The 23,554-nt window shown below is 40.9% G+C and overlaps 1 protein-coding gene across 2 annotated transcripts in view; it reads right to left on the bottom strand.

The window, feature by feature from the left end:
• Window positions 1-23,554, bottom strand: part of znf385d (zinc finger protein 385D) — a 264,331-nt gene that overhangs the window by 1,236 nt on the left and 239,541 nt on the right. For both annotated transcript variants that reach the window (XM_061956540.2, XM_061956548.2), the window contains exon 6: window positions 17,578-17,679. In XM_061956540.2, coding sequence (XP_061812524.1) covers window positions 17,578-17,679 — 102 coding nt within the window. The remainder of the gene's footprint in view (window positions 1-17,577; window positions 17,680-23,554) is intronic.

The raw sequence follows: 23,554 nt of genomic DNA, 5'->3' as shown, positions 1-23,554 counted from the left end.
CTAGACAGGTCTGGACTACAGGCAGGCCACACTCTTTTATTTTACTACAAAGGCACGCTGTTGTAACACGTGGCTTGGCATCGTCTTGCTGAAATAAGCAGGGGCGTCCATAATAACGTTGCTTGGATGACGACATATGTTGCTGTATGTACCTTTCAGCATTAATGGTGCCTTCACAGATGTGTAAGTTACCCATGTCTTGGGCACTAATACACCCCCATACCATCACAGATGCTGGCTTTTCAACTTTGCGTCGATAACAATCCGGATGGTTCTTTTCCTCTTTGGTCCAAAGGACACGACGTCCACAGTTTCCAAAAACAATTTGAAATGTGGACTCCTCAGACCACGGAACACTTTTCCACTTTGCATCAGTCCATCTTAGATGAGCTCGGGCCCAGCGAAGCCGGCGGCGTTTCTGGGTGTTGTTGATAAATGACTTTGGCTTTGCATAGTACAGTTTTAACTTGGAGCGATGGAGTCGCTCAACAAGCCTCGGCAGCAGAGTGTGCAGAGTTTCATGTTCCGTGATTCAATCAAATAACACCGCGACAGAGATGGATGGACATAAAGAGGACGGAAATGGTATCTCTGTCAAAAATCCAAACTTTGTGTAAATATTTAGACAAATACAAGACTTCTGGTAGAAGTACAGAAGAGCAGGCAGCTGCTCACACATTCTCATACTTTCTGTAACACCCAGGAAGAAATTATGTCAGCCATCTTCAAAAATGTCTCAACTATAATCTATGTGAAGGAGCCCAGAATTGTTTTGTTTTACAAGAGGAAAACCTTACAAATTATTTTCCTTAAACTTTTAAATTGTATAAAACTAAATAGATAGCGAGTTTTGTGATGTAGAAAAATCCCATATTTATTACAGATGTAGCGACCAACTGTAGTTACTGACAGTGGTTTTCTGACGTGTTCCTGGACCCATGTGGTGATATCCTTTACACACTGATGTCGCTTTTTGATGCGGTACCGCCTGAGGGATCGAAGGTCACGGGCATTGCCGCTTACGTGCAGTGATTTCTCCAGATTCTCTGAACCTTTTGATGATATTACGGACCGTAGATGGTGAAATCCCTAAATCCTTTGCAATAAATGTTGAGAAATGTTGTTCTTAAATGCATTTGTTGACAAAGTGGTGACCCTCCCCCCATCCTTGTTTGTGAATGACTGAATGGAAGCTGCTTTTATACCCAATCATGGCACCCACCTGTTCCCAATTAGCCTGTTCACCTGTGGGATGTTCCAAATAAGTGTTTGAGTAGCATTCCTCAACTTTATTAGTCTTTTTTGCTTTTTTGAAACATGTTGCAGGCATCAAATTCCGAATGAGCTAATATTTGCAAAAAGTAACAAAGTTTTCCAGTTCGAACATTAAATATCTTGTCTTTGCAGTCTATTCAATTGAATATAAGTTGAAAAGGATTTGCAAATTACTGTATTTTGTTTATTTTCACGATTTGTGTCTACTTCACTGGTTTTGGGGTTTGTACATTGAGTGTAGAAGTGACTATATACATGTTGAGAGGGTTGTTATAATCGTATAAAAATATGTTTTTGTGCTTTAACTGAACATATTCAACCTATAAGAATCCTTACTTTGCAGAAATGTACAAACCCCGTTTCCATATGAGTTGGGAAATTGTGTTAGAAACGGAATACAATGATTTGCAAATCATTTTCAACCCATATTCAGTTGAATATGCTACAAAGACAAGATATTTGATGTTCAAACTGATAGACCTTTTTCTTTGCAAATAATCATTAACTTAGAATTTGATGCCAGCAACACGTGACAAAGAAGTTGGGAAAGGTGGCAATAAATACTGATAAAGTTGAGGAATGCTCATCAAACACTTATTTGGAACATCCCACAGGTGAACAGGCAAATTGGGAACAGGTGGGTGCCATGATTGGGTATAAAAGTAGATTCCATGAAATGCTCAGTCATTCACAAACAAGGATGGGGCGAGGGTCACCACTTTGTCAACAAATGCGTGAGCAAATTGTTGAACAGTTTAAGAAAAACCTTTCTCAACCAGCTATTGCAAGGAATTTAGGGATTTCACCATCTACGGTCCGTAATATCATCAAAGGGTTCAGAGAATCTGGAGAAATCACTGCACGTAAGCAGCTTAGCCCGTGACCTTCGATCCCTCAGGCTGTACTGCATCAACAAGCGACATCAGTGTGTAAAGGATATCACCGCCTGGGCTCAGGAACACTTCAGAAACCCACTGTCAGTAACTACAGTTGGTCGCTACATCTGTAAGTGCAAGTTAAAACTCTCATATGAAAGGCGAAAACCGTTGATCAACAACACCCAGAAACGCCGTCGGCTTCGCTGGGCCTGAGCTTATCGAACATGGACTGATACAAAGTGGAAAAGTGTTCTGTGGTCTGACGAGTCCACATTTCAAATTGTTTTTGGAAACTGGATGTCCAAAGAGGCAAAGAACCATCCGGATTGTTATAGGCGCAAAGTTGAAAAGCCAGCATCTGTGATGGTATGGGGGTGTATTAGTGCCCAAGACATGGGTAACTTACACATCTGTGAAGGCGCCATTAATGCTGAAAGGTACATACAGCTTTTGGAGCAACATATGTTGCCATCCAAGCAACGTTACCATGGATGCCCCTGCTTATTTCAGCAAGACAATGCCAAGCCATGTGTTACTTCATGGTAAAAGAGTGTGAGTACTAGACTGGCCTGCCTGTAGTCCAGACCTGTCTCCTATTGAAAATGTGTGGCGCATTATGAAGCCTAAAATACCACAACGGAGACCCCCGGACTGTTGAACAACTTAAGCTGTACATCAAGCAAGAATGGAAAAGAATTCCACCTGAGAAGCTTAAAAAATGTGTCTCCTCAGTTCCCAAACATTTACTGAGTGTTGTTAAAAGGAAAGGCCATGTAACACAGTGGTGAACATGCCCTTTCCCAACTACTTTGGCACATGTTGCAGCCATGAAATTCTAAGTGAATTATTATTTGCAAAAAAAAATAAAGTTTATGAGTTTGAACATCAAATATGTTGTCTTTGTAGTGCATTCAATTGAATATGGGTTGAAAAGGATTTGCTAATCATTGTATTCCGTTTATATTTACATCAAACACAATTTCCCAACTCATATGGAAACGGGGTTTGTACTTACAGTGGTCGGGTCTGGAAGCAAGCGAGAACTGTACTAAAAACTTGAAAAGTACACATAAGTTTGAAAAAAAAAAAAAAAGCCCTACATAAGTTTAAGTTTAAACATGTTTTCTATTTTTCTACTGAAAACGTACAAGCTGTAAAGTTCAAGGCTGGAAAGAAAAAAGTAAAAAGCAGAACTTTTGTCAAATCAAATTCTGAATGAGCTAATATTTGCAAAAAATAACAATTTTCCAGTTGGAACGTCAAGTATCTTGTCTTTGCAGTCTATTCAATTGAATATAAGTTGAAAAGGATTTGCAAATCATTGTATTCTCTTTTTATTTACCATTTACACAACGTGCAAACTTCACTGGTTTTGGGGTTTGGCCCCTTAAGTCATCCAGCAGCTATATTATAAAAGGATGTTGCTGAACTGACAATGTCTAATGTTTATTATTTCTTACTCTCCAAAACGTAGGATGCAGGATTCTCTGTCCATCGTGTGTCTTTGCACTCGTCTCTCACAGCAGTTTGCGTGTGCTTTTCAAACGTGCAAAATAGTGCTCCCAAAACGGTGATGAGTGTTGATAAATCACATTGCGTGTGCCAAATAATTGCATTTGCATTTTCTCTTCCTAGTATTTTGACCGTTTTGATGATCAGCATATATTTAGCATATTCATGAAGACTGAGATTAAATACCTGATACCAGGCTTTAATGTTTTATGTGGAACTAATGTTGTGTTTAATTTAGCAGCAAAAACCCCCACCTTTTTTTACGTGTTTCTAAAAGCAGCATCAAAATTGGCATTTCAAAGTGTAGAAAATGTCCTGGGGAAATTGGTTAAAAATATGGGATTTTTTCTACATCACAATAACTCGCCATCTAATTAGTTTTATACAATTTAAGATTAGGAAATTAATAAAGGAAATTAATAAATTGTAAGGTTTTCGTTATTCTGGGCTCCTTTACATAGATTATAGTTGAGACATTTTTGAAGATGGCTGACATAATTTCTTCCTGGGTGTTACAGAAAGTATGAGAATGTGTGAGCGGCTGCCTGCTCTTCTGTACTTCTATCAGAAGTCTTGTATTGGTCAAAATATTTACACAAAGTTTGGATTTTTGACAAATATATAATTTCCGTCCTCTTCATGTCCATCCATCTCTGTCGTGGTGTTATTTGATTGAATCACAGAACATGAAACTCTGCACACTCGTTTTAATGAGCCCACGCTGCGAGTGCTGCCGAGGCTTCATAGCGAAAGCCATTTATCAACAACACCCAGAAACGCCGCCGGCTTCTCTGGGCCCGGGCTGATCTAAGATGGACTGATGCAAAGTGGAAAAGTGTTCTGTGGTCTGACGAGTCCGCATTTCAAATTGTTTTTGGAAACTGAGGACGTCGTGACCAAAGAGGAAAAGAACCATCCGGATTGTTATAGGCGCAGAGTTCAAAAGCTGATGGTATGGGGGTGTATTAGTGCCCAAGGCATGGGTAACTTACACATCTGTGAAGGCACCATTAATGCTCAAAGGTACATACAGGTTTTGGAGCAACATATGTTGCCATCCAAGCAACGTTATCATGGACGCCCCTGCTTATTTCAGCAAGACAATGCCAAGCCACGTGTTACATCAACGTGGCTTCATGGTAAAAGAGTGCCGGTACTAGACTGGCCTGCCATTGAAAATGTGTGGTGCAAGTTTTGACAGGAAAGCAGAGATTAGGAGAGAAAGGGGGGCAGACCAGAAAAGAATGCTCAAAAGAAATCAAATAAATGCCCTTTTAGATATCCAAATATATTTGGGGAGAATTATTGACATGAGTATTTTTTTTTTCTTAAATGAATTTAGAAAAAAATATATATCTCTAGCAAAAAGGGAACTTTTCTCATGCAGTGCAAAAAGGCTGCTTGCACTTCACTACTTATTCATGTTTTTCCAATACTACTATCTTATGTGTATGTATTCTATCTGCAAATGAAGTTATGTTGTACTGTCGTTGGAAAAAAATGTAAATAAAAAAAGCATCAAAATGCCGAATATTGGTGCCGATAATCGGTCACTCTCTATACATTATTAATATTATTGAACTTTAATTTGCAAACAAATTTATAAATGGAAAATAAAAAATAATAATTTGCGTAATTAGTCACAAATACTGATACTTTGTGCAAATATACCTAACGTGTCTGCTGAGATTTTAAAAGTTGTGTATTTTTAAATAATAACATATTTATCTAAAAAAAAATGTAAGGAGAAAAAGCTGAAATTTTTAAAGTAATAATTGGTTATAATATACCTAGTCACCTATAACAAAGTTTTGTCTTCATATTTAATATCTGTTTTTATCATTTTTATTTAAATGAAACAAATATCAAAAGGGCCCCCCATACTTGACTTTTCAGTATGCGGCCCTTGGTGGAAAAAGCTCCCTAAATCTAAAATAGTAGAAGCTCTCAAAATAAAAAATAAAATGAAAATATAAATGTTTAGTTAGTTATTTAAATTAAAAATATAATATTAATCAGTGAATTAATTACTTTGAAACGTTACAACAACCATAATAAATACTGTTAAATATGTAACTGAACAGGCAGAATTTTTAACACACTAAGTTATGCAGTTAAACAATTATATTGTTTATTTTATTTGATACAACATGGGGAAAAAAACGACAGTAGTCTTCGAGGCCGATCCTGGCACACCCCGTTCCGCTGCAGGCCCGCAGGCCACGCCCCCCCCTCCACGGTGTCATTTTTACACTTAGCAGAAATGACCATCACAGTATTAACCCGCTTTTTCTACTCTCCTTTTTTAAGTTGGGAAAGGTGTGGTAGCTCCGCCCCTTCCGCAACCTAACCAAGATGGCGACTGTTGAGGGTGGTAAGTCTCCAGTGCACTCTCACCATTCAAGTACTGACAGTGTACTCGAGTACTACATACGGTCTTGTAAAGAACATAATGTCATGGCTGTGTTGAGTTTCCAATACTTTCTACAACTCTTATTTTTTTGTGATAGAGTGATTGGAGCACATACTGGTTGGTCACAAAAAAACATTCATGAAGTTTGGTTCTTTTATGAATTTACTGAAAATGTGAGCAAATGTGCTGGGTCAAAAGCAGTGTTGGGACTAACGCGTTACAAAGGGCCTATGTACGTCTTCGGGGCTAACAACCTTCACTTTACCCGGCAGTGGGTCTTTACAGCTGAGGGTGAATGACAAGACGGGCGGTTTGTTGCAACTTTGTGACTTTATTGGACGCAGCCATCCACCAAGATAGAGCACCTGCAGGTACTCACTGTCGCCGTTCGCTCACCTCTCTCGACCACTCACTCACTGACGTCACTCACCTCACACGCTGTCATATCTTAAAGGGCCACACACACACACACATACGCGACTCTCATAACAAATAACAAGACATCATGGCAAAGCCAGAAGTCGAGTTTTTTTAACATGGAGACATTCTCAATACTTTTCTTTTGTCGAGCACAAAGAAAATAACATTTTAGTTAAATGTAAGTTGTGTCTTGGATCAAAGATCCTATCTACTTAAAGTTAAAGTTAAAGTGCCATTATGTTGCAGCTATTTAAAATAGTTTTGTCAATTTGTTCTGGCCTGAAATAAATTGGCCCTTTGAAACATATCTTTGTCTTTGTGTGTTGTATGTAGACCACATTGCTTTCTGAGTTCAGTGATGCAAATGCATGTCAAGTTGATCAACAGATTGTATTATTCTCCAGTGCAATAACAGTACTGAAATGAAGGCTAAAAGGGCATTAATGGGAGCCTTAAAAAAAAGGGAAAAAAAGAAGTAACTAAATAGTTACTTTTCACAGTAACGCATTACTTTTTGGTGTAAGTAACTGAGTTAGTAACTGAGTTACTTTTGAAATAAAGTAACTAGTAACTGTAACTAGTTACTGGTTTTCAGTAACTAACCCAACACTGGTCAAAAGTAATATTTGGTTACATGTCCAAGTTTCACTGCAATAAGGCGCTTTTGGTAGCCATCCACAAGCTTCTGCTTGAATTTTTGACCACTCCTCTTGACAAAATTGGCGCAGTTCAGCTAAATGTGTTGGTTTTCTGACATGGACTTGTTTCTTCAGCATTGTCCACACGTTTAAGTCAGGACTTTGGGAAGGCCATTCTAAAACCTTCATTCTAGCCTGATTTAGCCATTCCTTTACCAGTTTTGACGTGTGTTTGGGGTCATTGTCCTGTTGGAACACCGAACTACGCCCAAGACCCAACCTCTGGGCGGATGATTTTAGGTTGTCCTGAAGAATTTGGAGGTAATCCTCCTTTTTCATTGTCCCATTTACTCTCTGTAAAGCACCAGTTCCATTGGCAGCAAAACAGGCCCAGAGCACAATACTACCACCACCATGCTTGACGGTAGGTATGGTGTTCCTGGGATTAAAGGCCTCACCTTTTCTCCTCCAAACATATTGCTGGGTATTGTAGCCAAACAGCTCAATTTTTGTTTCATCTAACATCACATGGACAAAGATAAGACCTTCTGGGGGAAAGTTCTGTGGTCAGATGAAACAAAAATGTGCTCCAAACACTCTGTCACAAAAAAATAAGAGTTGTAGAAATGATTGGAAACTCAAGACAGCCATGACATTATGTTCTTTACAAGTAACTTTTGACCACGACTGTATGTGTGAACACTGTGACTGAAAAGTACACAAGTTGAACAGTTTTGAGGACTGGCTAGTAAGTAAAGGTAGTTCATAAGAATGGCGTTGATGCCTCCTGAGACTTTTCTAGAGCGCCTTCCAAGAAAGCACGAGGACGATGAGCAGACACCAACTCTTTCCTTCCATTTGTCACCTGACTGCACCTCGCCGTGTGCTTCCCAGCTGTGGAAACTGCCTCCTGGGTGGAGGTCACGTCCTCAAATTTTACAGGCGTACGTAACTCGACATTACTTGTCTTACACGGACTTGCATGATTCTTTTCTGTAAACTAATTTCACGTAAATTCTCATCACAGTGATTTTAGAATCAGGGTTTTAGAGTTAGAGGAATCAAAGATATTTCCTAGTCTTCAATCAACCCAATGTACGACTATTCGTAACAGTTTCAGTCTTTGGGAACGGAATGTGCGTGTTTTTGAGAACGTCAAGTCCTTATTAAGCCAACCGTAAGCACTGACGATCATTTTCTTAACGTTTGGGTTTTTGTAAACATTGACAACGACGACGACACAAACATGACTGGTCAGTCTTCTGCAAACCCAATTCATGTAGTTTTGCAAACCTCGATAAAAATGTACGAGTTTTTAGTAATCGTTGCTGATAATAAACAGCCTCTGCGTACGTAACATACATGTTTTTGTAAACATTGTATAGCCTCTGAGTACTTAACGTGTTAGTAAACATTAATCATGTATAGCCTCTGAGTACTTAACGTAGCTGTGTTTTTAAACATTGATCATGTATAGCCTCTGAGTACTTAACGTACATGTGTTTGTAAACATTGATCATGTATAGCCTCTGAGTACTTAACGTGTTTGTAAACATTGATCATGTATAGCTTCTGAGTACTTAACATACGTGTGTTTGTAAACATTGATCATGTATAGCCTCTGAGTACTTAACGTGTTAGTAAACATTAATCATGTATAGCCTCTGAGTACTTAACGTAGCTGTGTTTTTAAACATTGATCATGTATAGCCTCTGAGTACTTAACGTGTTTGTAAACATTGATCATGTATAGCCTCTGAGTACTTAACATAGCTGTGTTTTTAAACATTGATCATGTATAGCCTCTGAGTACTTAACATATGTGTGTTTGAAACATTGATCATGTATAGCCTCTGAGTACTTAACGTGTTTGTAAACATTGATCATGTATAGCCTCTGAGTACTTAACGTACGTGTGTTTGTAAACATTGATCATGTATAGCCTCTGAGTACTTAACGTGTTAGTAAACATTGATCATGTATAGCCTCTGAGTACTTAACGTAGCTGTGTTTTTAAACATTGATCATGTATAGCCTCTGAGTACTTAACGTACGTGTGTTTGTAAACATTGATCATGTATAGCCTCTGAGTACTTAATATACGTGTTGTTTTTTTTAAAGTGGTTAGAGTGTCTGCCCTGAGATCGCTAGATTGTGAGTTCAAACCCCGGCCGAGTCATAACAAAGACTATAAAAATGGGACCCATTACCTCCCTGCTGCCATCAGCATCAAGGGTTGGAATTGTGGGTTAAATCACCCAAAATGATTCCCGGGCGCGGCCACTGCTGCTGCCCACTGCTCCCCTCACCTCCCAGGGGGTGATCAAGGGTTATGGGTCAAATGCAGAGAATAATTTCGCCACACCTAGTGTGTATGTGACAATCATTGGTACTTTAACTTTAACTTTAGATGCATCACAACTATTTCCTTCAACAACACTACTAATTATGCAGACTTCACGAGAGACGACGACTACTTTGGGACATATTGTGATGCAGAAGTGTATTTCTTTGAAAACAGAGAATGAGATACAAGATTTAGAAGATAAGCGTTGAAAGTGAAAAGTGAACATTGTGAAATGAATATGCGGCCGTCTGCTTAAATTGAGCAAAACACGTAAATATTACATGTATCTATGAATGTTACTACGTCACATATATACTTACAGTATTGATGGAGTTTTTATAGGCGGAATAGACCTGCATTGTTAGCCACCTCTTGCTAGCGGTTATTTATGATTTAGAATGCATAAAAACAGAAGACCATATGTGAAATGAAGTGAAGTGAATTATATTTATGTAGCGCTTTTCTCTAGTGACTCAAAGCGCTTTACATTATGAAACCCAATATCTAAGTTACATTTTTAAACCAGTGTGGGTGGCCCAAGGACACAACAATAATAATAATAATAATAATAACGAATTACATTTGTAACGCACTTTACATTTGTTAAAATGTCAAAGTGCTAAAAGTATAAAAAAAAATTTAAAAAAATTGGAACGTTAGAATATATAATAAAAAAAATTAATACAAATGAAAACATGACACACACTAGATAAACAGTAGATAAAACAGTAACGTAGATAAAGATAGAAATAAAAGCATGAAAGCACTGGTTAAAACGAGGGATGTCCGATAATGGCTTTTTGCCGATATTGTCCAACTCTTTAATTACCGATACCAACCGATATATACAGTCGTGGAATTAACCCTTTATTATGCCTAATTTGGACAACCAGGTATGGTGAAGATAAGGTACTAAACAATTAATAAAATAAAATAAGATAAATAAATTAAAAACATTTTCTTGAATAAAAATGAAAGTAAAACAGTTACATAGAAACTAGTAATTAATGAAAATGAGTAAAATTAACTGTTAAAGGTTAGTACTATTAGTGGACCAGCAGCACGCACAATCATGTGTGCTTACGGACTGTATCCCTTGCAGACTGTATTGATATATATTGATATATAATGTAGGAACCAGAATATTAATAACAGAAAGAAACAACCCTTTTGTGTGAATAAGTGTAAATGGGGAGGGAGGTTTTTTGGGTTGGTGCACTAATTAATTGTAAGTGTATCTTGTGTTTTTTATGTTGATTTAATAAAAATAAAAAAAAACATAATAAAAAAAACGATACCGATAATTTTCGATATTACATTTTAACACATTTATCGGCCGATAATATCGGCAGGCCGAAATTATCGGACATCTCTAGTTAAAACAGATAGGTGTCATGTCTGTGTGATCATGTTTTGTTTTAGTCATGTTCGGTTTTGTTTTTGGACTTTTTGTGCACTTTTGTTTTGTTTTGTCACCATAGCAACCCATTAGTTTTCACCTGTCACGTCACGCACCTGTTTCACGTTTTGAGTCACGCACCTGTTTTCGTTAATCATGTCGGTAGTATTCAAGTTCATTGTTTTCAGTTCGTCGTTCTGCGAAATCCCGGATTCATACTCTGCACATTCCTGACACTTGTTATTCATGCTTCATGCCATGCCACAGTAAGTGTTTATTAGTTTTACGTCCTTAGTTTTGCCTTTGTCCTAGTTTTTGTTGCATTAGCCAAGTTTTTTGTACTTCCGCCCTTGTGCGCGCCTTTTGTTTGCTTCCTTTTTTTGTAGTTTGTTAGTGTTTTAAATAAATATGTATTCACCTTCACGCCATGACCAGTCCAGCTTTACTTGCATCTCGGGAAAACAAACACACCATGGTCCACGTCTTGACAATAGGCAAGCAGTGTATTTAAAAGCAAGAAGGCAGAGAAATTAGATAAAATCTGTGCTAAAAAGGTGTTTTTTAGCCCCTTCTTAAAATGGTCGACCGACAACGGCAGTGACGAGGATGGCAGAAGCGGGGATCGAACCTGGAACGCTCAAGTTGCTGGCACGGCCACTCTACTAACCGAGCTATACCTCTATATGTGTGCGTAATAGGCAATATAAAATAAAATAAAAATGCAGAGCCCCACTTTAACTAACGGAGACAATTTAGAGAGCATTTTCTCACCACAGCCATCAAAATTCAGAATTGTTATTGACGTGTTTTGTTAGTAAAGTGACCCTAACAAAAGTGTTTTTGACACATGACTTAGGATCAACTTCAATTGCCTCGGATGAAATAGGATTGCGAAAAGACAAAAGCGTCTCACACTGATCTTCACGTGTGCAGATGGCTGTCGTCGGCCATGCAGCACAGCCAGCTAATAGGGTGCAAAGGTGGCCCGAGTTATCTGGCCTAATCTTCTGTATCTGTGATGAAAAAGCGGCGCTCTCGCGGCTAGGGGACAGCAGATGATGTCACGGGTTATCAATCACAGACTCGGGCGAGGAGCGGGTGGGGGGGTGATCTCAGAAGTCGCCGCTCATCGGGGATGCTCCTCTCCGTTAACTCGGTCAATGATGGGTTTCAGCAAAAGCCATTTCGCCGACACGGATAACAGCCACCTTCCCCCCTAACAGCCTTTTCACTGACTTTATTTCCTCTTGGCCTGACAAGATGTCTGCGTGGGCAACTCTCACCTGCAATACTTAATAATTACTGAGATAGAATACTTACAAAATCTCTTTTAAGAGCTGTTTTTTGTGAATTATTCTTGGAGTTTTTTATATTTACATACATAACAAGATCAACTTACAAACCCCGTTTCCATATGAGTTGGGAAATTGTGTTAGATGTCAATCATTTTCAACCCATATTCATTTGAATGCACTACAAAGACAACATATTTGATGTTCAAACTCAAACTTTTTTTGCAAATAATAATTAACATAGAATTTCATGGCTGCAACACGTGCCAAAGTAGTTGGGAAAAGGCATGTTCACCACTGTGTTACATCACCGTTCCTTTTAACAACACTCAGTAAACGTTTGGGAACTGAGGAGACACATTTTTTAAGCTTCTCAGGTGGAATTCTTTCCCATTCTTGCTTGATGTACAGCTTAAGTTGTTCAACAGTCCGGGGGTCTCCGTTGTGGTATTTTAGGCTTCATAATGCGCCACACATTTTCAATGGGAGACAGGTCTGGACTACAGGCAGGCCAGTTTAGTACCCGCACTCTTTTACTATGAAGCCATGTTGATGTAACACGTGGCTTGGCATTGTCTTGCTGAAATAAGCAGGGGCGTCCATGGTAACGTTGCTTGGATGGCAACGTATGTTGCTCCAAAACCTGTATGTACCTTACAGCATTAATGGTACCTTCACAAATGTGTAAGTTACCCATGTCTTGGGCACTAATACACCCCCATACCATCACAGATGCTGGCTTTTCAACTTTGCGCCTATAACAGTCCGGATGGTTCTTTTCCTCTTTGGTCCGGAGGACACGACGTCCACAGTTTCCAAAAACAATTTGAAATGTGGACTCATCAGACCACAGAACCCTTTTCCACTTTGTATCAGTCCATCTTAGATGAACTCAGGCCCAGCGAAGCCGACGGCGTTTCTGGGTGTTGTTGATAAACGGTTTTCGCCTTGCATAGGAGAGTTTTAACTTGCACTTACAGATGTAGCGACCAACTGTAGTTACTGACAGTGGGTTTCTGAAGTGTTCCTGAGCCCATGTGGTGATATCCTTTACACAATGATGTCGCTTGTTGATGCAGTACAGCCTGAGGGATCGAAGGTCACGGGCTTAGCTGCTTACGTGCAGTGATTTCTCCAGATTTTCTGAACCCTTTGATGATATTACGGACCATAGATGGTGAAATCCCTAAATTCCTTGCAATAGCTGGTTGGGAAAGGTTTTTCTTAAACTGTTCAACAATTTGCTCACGCATTTGTTGACAAAGTGGTGACCCTCGCCCCATCCTTGTTTGTGAATGACTGAGCATTTCATGGAATCTACTTTTGTACCCAATCATGGCACCCACCTGTTCCCAATTTGCCTGTTCACCTGTGGGATGTTCCATATAAGTGTTTGATGAGCATTCCTCAACTTTATCAGTATTTATTGCCACCTTTCCCAACTTCTTTGTCACGTGTTGCTGGCATCAAACTCTAAAGTTAATGGTTATTTGCAAAAAAAAAAAAAAAAAGTTTATCAGTTTGAACATCAAATATGTTGTCTTTGTAGCATATTCAACTGAATATGGGTTGAAAATGATTTGCAAATCATTGTATTCCAATTATATTTACATCTAACACAATTTCCCAACTCATATGGAAACAGGGTTTGTAACATGACCGTATTTTCCGGACTATAAGGCGCACTTTAAATAATTTGTTCCCCTTCAAAACTCGACAGTGCGCCTAATGTACGGAATGATTCTGGTTTTGCTTACCGACCTCGAACCTATTTTATTTAGTACATGGTGTAATGATAAGTGTGACTAGTAGATGATACTCACACATAGGAGATACGTTTAGACTGCAATATCAATCAATGTTTATTTATATAGCCCTAAATCACAAGTGTCTCAAAGGGCTGCAGTATGCAATATGATGGCAGTCACACATAAGAGATACGTGTGGACTGCAATTAGGGATGATGTTCAAAATCGGTTCTTCCGGTTGCTCGATAAGAAAAGAACCGATTCCATGGACTCGAATCCCTTTTTAAGAACCGGTTCCCATTATCGAGGCCACTATAGTAGAGAAAAAGAGTTGGTTCTTTATTCGAATCCCTTCCCACGTACAGGAAATGCCCTGTGGGACCTGCAATCTTATGCCCATTTGATTGTAGACTCTTACTGACACCTTGTGGCGATATGAAAATACTATGCGTCATTAGTTTGGGCACTTCCGGGTTGAGACAATTGAGAAGTAGACAAGTTGTGTTAGCTCTTACAAGCCTTGGAAAAGATAAGTCTGTAAGTAAACTGTTTAACTTGTTTATGTAACTCAATATTAAGGTGGGAAGTGTTTAAGTTCGATTATAAGATGTTTATTGAAAAACGATGTTTGTGCACTGTTTCAATGGATGTTTTGAGGACTTAAAATGGCTGCCAGTCGTGTATTTCCACCATCGAAATAGTTTCAACACTCAGAAGTATTTGTTTGATGATAGTACTGTATATTTGTGTGAAGCTAATAATTACATATTGTGTATTACATTTCAGTATGTTAATTGAATCACAAAGCTTATACATTTGTCATTGTGTGTATTTCAATTTGAAAAAATTAAAAATAACAGTCCAGTGCAAGACAAAAGTAAAGATAGGAAAAGACAAAGCTAGATCAACAACAATAAAGAGCCTAAATTGATTAATCTGGTTTGGATTGTTTGTTAGTTGTCTGCCAAGCTGTTTAACCTCAACACGTATAGTGAGGGCAGAACAGGCAATTATTGCCAGGCTTCGCTCTCATGTATGGGAAGAAGAATTGTTGATTGATGACGGTGGTGTTCTTAGTGTCATAGTGTGTGTAGTTAGTATGTTCCAATAGCAGCAGAAGTGCACTTTTTGGAGAGCTGTATTATTTTCAGTTTTGTGCCCAAGGGACTGATTTTATTTAACACTATATTATTATTTATACACCTATAGTGATCACAGAGACAGGTTGTTTTTGTGTTACTGTATATATTTGTTTTTCTGAAAAATCCCACTTAATATACTTTGGGTAACAACAGTCAATATATATATATATATATATTTTTTTTTTTTCTTTTTTTTTAGGCGGGGGTCAACAGTCAATATTTATTTCTTTAGTTTATTTTATTTTTTTCTTATAAAATAAAAATTAGCTTTTGTTAAACCAAATATTGTGTTGTTTTTTTTACCATATACAACAACCTATCTGGAATCGATAAGAGAATCGATAAGGAATCGGGTCGATAAGAGGATTCGATAATTTCTTATCAAACATCATCCCTACACATAAGAGATACGTGTGGACTGCAATATAACTCAAGTAAACAACACCAACATTTTATATGTTCCATTGAAAATATAAAACATTACACACGGCGCTCAAAAATCCATCAAAATGTTTTAGTACGACTTTGGTAAGCTATGAAGTCGCACCGCTTGATGGATTGTACTATGCTTCAACATAGGGGTATTATCATGGTGTGTGTATAAGGTAAGACATACTATCTGGCGTTTTGTCACGCAATATTATGCAAAAGCAACTTTTCTTACCTTCTGGTACCTGCTGATCTGTATTTGGGATCTGCATAAGTCCTGAAAAATTGCGCGCGTCCGCCTTTGTAGTCTGTGTCAACACCGTAGTCGATAAGCTTCTTCTTTTTCTCTATCTTCTTGTTATGGGACATTCATCCTCCGTTGTTGCCATTTCTAATATAAAGTAGTGTAAAGTCCGTACTTATATCTGCCATGAAAGCGCTAAAACATACCGGTGTAGTGACTTTACATTATTCACCCAAGGATGTTTAGTTATTAGAGAGTTCCGGTCGGACGGTTTTTCACGGGACACATTTCCGACGGATGAGGAGATGCTGCTGCGTTATTGATTGAAGTAAAGTCTGAATGTTATTAAACCAGTTAGCTCCATCTTTTGACACTTCTTCCACTCCCGTCCTTGCACGCTACACCGCTACAACAACGATGACGGGGAGAAGACGCTGCCGAAGGTGAGCTACGTAAATAGGACGGCGCATCCGGAAGCGACTGTCAGAAAGCAGCTTAAAGATGATCTGTAAAACATCATCCATGCAACATTTTGACCAAAGAACCACCATTACATGTTATGTAGACCACAAGGAAGTCTTTTACATTTAGAAAAAAAAAAATATAATATGATTCCTTTAATGCGCCCTATAATCCGGTGCGCCTTATACAAACCCCGTTTCCATATGAGTTGGGAAATTGTGTTAGATGTAAATATAAACGGAATACAATGATTTGCAAATAATTTTCAACCCATATTCAGTTGAATATGCTACAAAGGCAACATATTTGAGAGAAATCACTGCACATAAGCAGCTAAGCCCGTGACCTTCGATCCCTCAGGCTGTACTGCATCAACACGCGACATCAGTGTGTAAAGGATATCACCACATGGGCTCAGGAACACTTCAGAAACCCGCTGTCAGTAACTACAGTTGGTCGCTACATCTGTAAGTGCAAGTTAAAACTCTCCTATGCAAAGCGAAAACCGTTTATCAACAACACCCAGAAGCGCCGTCGGCTTCACTGGGCCTGAGCTCGTCTAAGATGGACTGATACAAAGTGGAAAAGTGTTCAGTGGTCTGACGAGTCCACATTTCAAATCGTTTTTGGAAACTGTGGACGTCGTGTCCTCCGGACCAAAGAGGAAAAGAACCATCCGGACTGTTATAGGTGCAAAGTTGAAAAGCCAGCATCTGTGATGGTATGGGGGTGTATTAGTGCCCAAGACATGGGTAACTTACACATCTGTGAAGGCCCCATTAATGCTGAAAGGTACATACAGGTTTTGGAGCAACATATGTTGCCATCCAAGCAACGTTACCATGGACGCCCCTGCTTATTTCAGCAAGACAATGCCAAGCCACGTGTTACTTCATAGTAAAAGAGTGCGGGTACTAGACTGGCCTGCCTGTAGTCCAGACCTGTCTCCCATTGAAAATGTGTGGCGCCTTATGAAGCGTAAAATACCACAACGGAGACCCCCGGACTGTTGAACAACTTAAGCTGTACATCAAGCAAGAATGGGAAAGAATTCCACCTGAGAAGCTTAAAAAATGTGTCTCCTCAGTTCCCAAACGTTTACTGAGTGTTGTTAAAAGGAAAGGCCATGTAACACAGTGGTGAATATGGCCACTCTACCAACTTAGCTATACCGCCCCACACTACTAATTAATAAAGTATGTATGATTCATGTTAATATCATATCGGATCAATATCTTTTTCGGGCCAAGACTCCAATACTGGTATGATATTAAAAGTGAAAAAGTTGTATCAAGACACCCTTATTAAGTATGTGATATCATAAGCACATTTTGCAGTAACAAAAGAGAAGAATGCCAACAACGTGTTGTGGACTCACCATCTGTTTCGTGGTTCCTTTGTGTGGTTTGCTGTAAGGGCTGTATTTGGGCTTGGCTGGTTTGCCGGCAGCTCTGTCTTTGTGACGCCGACTGCTGATGTGCTGGTGACAGAAACAAACGTCACATTTTCATTTATTCTTTTTTTTGATCACCAAAAATATTCTAATTGAAGCCTCTATTGTTCTTCAACCACACTCTCATGTTGCACACAGACGCATTGGAGTGGCGGACCCGAGGCCGTGTCGAGTGTTGACAACTATTGATGTCTGTGTGGTGTCTACTTTATGAATAAAAGGACTCGGTGAGCAGGCGTAACGCTGGATTGTTAAGTCTGTAGAGTCCAAAGACAAAACAAAATATCGTTATTAGCAGCTGTGGCTGAAGAAACCTCCTGTAGTTTTTAAATATATACCTATTCATTTTTATTTATTTTAAATAATTTTGGCTAAAGGGGGCTCATTTCAGTTTGTAACACACACTTGTTATTTCATATGTTGACCAGAGGGGGAGCACTTAAAATTTTTACACACACTTATTTCATATGTTGACCAGAGGGGGAGCACTTCAAAATGTTTACAGCTGCATTAGATAAACATGAAGCTGCATTAGATAAACATGAAGAAGTGACAAAGACTGTGGATGACTGACAAGAGGATTCACTCCATCCATCTTCTTCTTCCGCTTATCTGAGGTCGGGTCGCGGGGGCAGCAGCCTAAGCAAAGAAGCCCAGACTTCCCTCTCCCCAGCTACTTCGTCCAGCTCTTCCGGGGAGATCCCGAGGTGTTCCCAGGCCAGCCGGGAGACATAGTCTTCCCAACGTGTCCTGGGTCTTCCCCGTGGCCTCCTACCGGTCGGCCGGACAATAAGAATAATGGACCAAATTAATGTAACACAGCCGTAACTTCCTGGCACTAAACCTGCAGAAAAAAGTTATTCTCAGGTTTCTCTCATTTTCACACTTTGCACTATTTTGTTAAATTTTATTAAGCATTTCTTACATATTGCTATTATCAAGTGTTCGATGTGATTTTACAATTTTGTTTAAATTGTTTTGAGTGTTTTCCATGCTTGTGTTGACATTTTCTTTCCGCACTTTAATGTATTTTTCTCCTGGTCCTTATTTTCGATAGATCATAAAAATACCAATTATGATCGATATCAACCGACACAAAACACTTTTGAGCCACATCCAGCCCTAGTACTAGTATAAATATTTCAAATGGACTGTGTGTAGTTTTAAAAGTGCTCCCCCTCTGGTCAACATATGAAATAACAAGTGTGTGTAAAAATTTTGAAGTGCTCCCCCTCTGGTCAACATATGAAATAACAAGTGTGTGTAAACATTTTGAAGTGCTCCCCCTCTGGTCAACATATGAAATAAGTGTGTGTAAAAATTTTAAGTGCTCCCCCTCTGGTCAACATATGAAATAACAAGTGTGTGTTACAAACTGAAATGAGCCCCCTTTAGCCAAAATTATTTAAAATAAATAAAAATGAATAGGTATATAGAGACATACTGTAATAAATTGAAGTAAATAATCCCTCCATCCATCCATCTTCTTCCGCTTATCCGAGGTCGGGTCGCGGGGGCAGCAGCTTAAGCAGGGAAGCCCAGACTTCCCTCTCCCCAGCCACTTCGTCCAGCTCCTCCCGGGGGATCCCGAGGCGTTCCCAGGCCAGCCGGGAGAGATAGTCTTCCCAGCGTGTCCTGGGTCTTCCCCGTGGCCTCCTACCGGTCGGATGTGCCCGAAACACCTTCCTAGGGAGGCGTTCGGGTGGCATCCTGACCAGATGCTTGAACCACCTCATCTGGCTCCTCTCGATGTAGAGGAGCAGCGGCTTTACTTTGAGCTCCCCCCGAATGACAGAGCTTCTCACCCTATCTCTAAGGGAGAGCCCCGCCACTCGGCAGAGGAAACTCATTTCGGCCGCTTGTACCCGTGATCTTGTCCTTTCGGTCATGACCCAAAGCTCATGACCATAGGTGAGGATGGGAACGTAGATCGACCGGTAAATCGAGAGCTTTGCCTTCCGGCTCAGCTCCTTCTTCACTACAACGGATCGATACAGTGTCCGCATTACTGAAGACGCCGCACCGATCCGCCTGTCGATCTCACGATCCACTCTTCCCCCACTCGTGAACAAGACTCCGAGGTACTTGAACTCCTCCACTTGGGGCAAGATCTCCTCCCCAACCCAGAGATGGCACTCCACCCTTTTCCGGGAGAGAACCATGGACTCGGACTTGGAGGTGCTGATTCCCATCCCAGTCGCTTCACACTCGGCTGCGAACCGATCCAGTGAGAGCTGAAGATCTTGGCCAGAGGAAGCCATCAGGACCACATCATCTGCAAATAGCAGAGACCTAATCCTGCAGCCACCAAACCAGATACCCTCAACGCCCTGACTGCGCCTAGAAATTCTGTCCATAAAGGTTATGAACAGAATCAATGACAAAGGGCAACCTTGGCGGAGTCCAACCCTCACTGGAAACGTGTCCGACTTACTGCCGGCAATGCGGACCAAGCTCTGACACTTATTATACAGGGAGCGAACTGCCACAATAAGACAGTCCGTTACCCCATACTCTCTGAGCACTCCCCACAGGACTTCCCGGGGTACACGGTCGAATGCCTTCTCCAAGTCCACAAAGCACATGTAGACTGGTTGGGCAAACTCCCATGCACCCTCAAGGACCCTGCCGAGAGTATAGAGCTGGTCCACAGTTCCACGACCAGGACGAAAACCACACTGTTCCTCCTGAATCCGAGGTTCGACTATCCGGCGTAGCCTCCTCTCCAGTACACCTGAATAGACCTTACCGGGAAGGCTGAGGAGTGTGATCCCACGATAGTTGGAACACACCCTCCGGTTCCCCTTCTTAAAGAGAGGAACCACCACCCCGGTCTGCCAATCCAGAGGTACCGCCCCCGATGTCCACGCGATGTTGCAGAGTCTTGTCAACCAAGACAGCCCCACAACATCCAGAGCCTTAAGGAACTCCGGGCGGGTCTCATCCACCCCCGGGGCCTTGCCACCGAGGAGCTTTTTAACTACCTCGGCAACCTCAGCCCCAGAAATAGGAGAGCCCACCTCAGATTCCACAGGCCCTGCTTCCTCATAGGAAGGCGTGCTGGTAGGATTGAGGAGGTCTTCGAAGTATTCTCTCCACCGATCCACAACATCCGCAGTCGAGGTCAGCAGAGCACCATCCCCACCATACACGGTGTTGACACTGCACTGCTTCCCCTTCCTGAGGCGGCGGATGGTGGTCCAGAATTGCTTCGAAGCCGTCCGGAAGTCGTTTTCCATGGCTTCCCCGAACTCCTCCCATGTCCGAGTTTTTGCCTCTGCGACCGCTGAAGTCGCAGACCGCTTGGCCTGTCGGTACCCGTCCGCTGCCTCAGGAGTCCTATGAGCCAAAAGAACCCGATAGGACTCCTTCTTCAGCTTGACGGCATCCCTCACCGCCGGTGTCCACCAACGGGTTCTAGGATTACCGCCACGACAAGCACCAACTACCTTGCGGCCACAGCTCCAATCAGCCGCCTCGACAATAGAGGCGCGGAACATGGTCCATTCGGACTCAATGTCCAGCACCTCCCTCGTGACATGTTCAAAGTCGTTCCGGAGGTGGGAATTGAAACTCTCTCTGACAGGAGACTCTGCCAGACGTTCCCAGCAAACCCTCACAATGCGTTTGGGCCTGCCAGGTCTGTCCGGCATCCTCCCCCACCATCGCAGCCAACTCACCACCAGGTGGTGATCGGTAGAAAGCTCCGCCCCTCTCTTCACCCGAGTGTCCAAAACATGAGGCCGCAAATCCGATGACACAACTACAAAGTCGATCATGGAACTGCGGCCTAGGGTGTCCTGGTGCCAAGTGCACATATGGACACCCTTATGTTTGAACATGGTGTTCGTTATGGACAATCTGTGTCGGGCACAAAAGTCCAATAACAAAACACCGCTCGGGTTCAGATCCGGGCAGCCATTCTTCCCAATCACGCCTCTCCAGGTTTCACTGTCGTTGCCAACATGAGCATTGAAGTCCCCCAGTAGCACGAGGGAATCACCCGGGGGAGCACTCTCAAGTACTCCCTCGAGTGAATCCAAAAAGGGTGGGTACTCTGAACTGCGGTTTGGCGCGTAAGCGCAAACCACAGTCAGGACCCGTTCCCCCACCCGAAGGCGGAGGGAAGCTAACCTCTCGTCCACCGGGTTGAACTCCAACGTACAGGCTCTGAGCCGGGGGGAAACAAGAATTGCCACCCCAGCCCGTCGCCTCTCACTGCCGGCAACGCCAGAGTGGAAGAGAGTCCAGCCCCTCTCGAGAGAACTGGTTCCAGAGCCCTTGCTGTGCGTCGAAGTGAGTCCGACTATATCTAGCCGGAACTTCTCTACTTCGCGCACTAGCTCAGGCTCCTTTCCCCCCCAGCGAGGTGACGTTCCACGTCCCAAGAGCTAGCTTCTGTAGCCGAGGATCGGACCGTCAAGTGCCCTGCCTTCGGCTGCCGCCCAGCTCACATCGCACCCGACCTCTATGACCCCTGCTATGGGTGGTGAGCCAATTGGAGGGGGGACTCACGTTGCCTCTTCGGGCTGTGCCCGGCCGGGCCCCATGGGGACAGGCCCGGCCACCAGGCGCTCGCCATCGTGCCCCACCTCCGGGCCTGGCTCCAGAGGGGGGCCCCGGTGACCCGCGTCCGGGCGAGGGAAATCTGGGTCCTTGTTTTTTAATATTCATGGAGGTCTTCGAGCTGCTCTTTGTCTGATCCCTCACCTAGGACCAGTTTGTCTTGGGAGACTCTACCAGGGGGCATAAAGCCCCCGGACAACATAGCTCCTAGGATCATTGGGACACGCAAACTCCTCTACCTGAAGTAAATAATGAAGATTAAAAAATAAATAAATAAATAAATAAAAAATAAAAAATGTTAATCTTCATTTATTTTTTTTAGTAAATAATGAAGATTAAAAACCAATTACTAACAAATATTAAAAATTAACTAAAAGCAGTCTTTTTCTCACAATGTGTCGACTTTTTTCTTGTAAAATTGGGAACAATTTCTCCTATTCTTTCTGTTTCTGTAATATTGCAATAATTACTCATAAAATTACTTTTTTTTTTGCAAAATGGTGATATTTGTAATATAAAATTATTACTTTTATGACAATATTGCCAATGTTTTTGTTGTTCTTGTAAAATAGTGACATTTTTGGAGTAAAATTATGACTTTTGTCATAATTTTGCCAAGTAAAATTCAGATTATTATTATTATAATATTGCCAAAAATGTTTAAGTTTTCTTCTAAAATTGTGACTTTTATCGAGTAAAATTACGACTCTTTTAATAAAATTGCCAACATTTTAAGCTTTTTTTCTAAAATTGCGACTGTTATTGAGTAAAATTCCAACTGTTATCATAATATTGCACAAATGTTCAGTTTTTATTGTAACATTTTGACTTGCCTTGATTAAAATGACAACTTTTATTATAATCCTGCTAAAATTCTAAGTTTTTCTTGTGAAATTGTGACCTTTTTCTTGTGAAATTCCAACTCATTTTTCACAACAAGCATTTTTATATTTGCAAAGTATGTATATATTATTAATGTTGTAAATACAAATTTTTATACATCTTGAAAGGCTGGTCCTAAAGAGGGAGGCATTTTTATCATTTATTTATTTATTTTATTTATGTCTCAAGAAGGTAATAAATACAAGAATGTTTGTGTGTGTGTGTGTGTGTTCTTGTATTCCTCCCCTTCTTGAGACATCAACAAGGAAAAGTAGCTTCCATATGAGGAGGTGTGAACAAGTTAGGACATAAATCATGGTCCCAATACAGAAAACCATTGCATCTAATAGAGAATGTCTCATTTGCACCCCTGGTGGTGAAATCTATCAAAATGAGGGTGGTCCCATAAAGGAGGGATTTTTCAAATTGACTGTGTGTCTGTTTTAAAAGTGCT

This window comes from Nerophis lumbriciformis, linkage group LG04 (genome assembly GCF_033978685.3).
Source record: "Nerophis lumbriciformis linkage group LG04, RoL_Nlum_v2.1, whole genome shotgun sequence".
NCBI lineage: Eukaryota > Metazoa > Chordata > Actinopteri > Syngnathiformes > Syngnathidae > Nerophis > Nerophis lumbriciformis.
The sequence above is the reverse complement of the archived record's forward strand: the minus strand, read 5'-3'. Positions and strand labels throughout refer to the sequence as shown.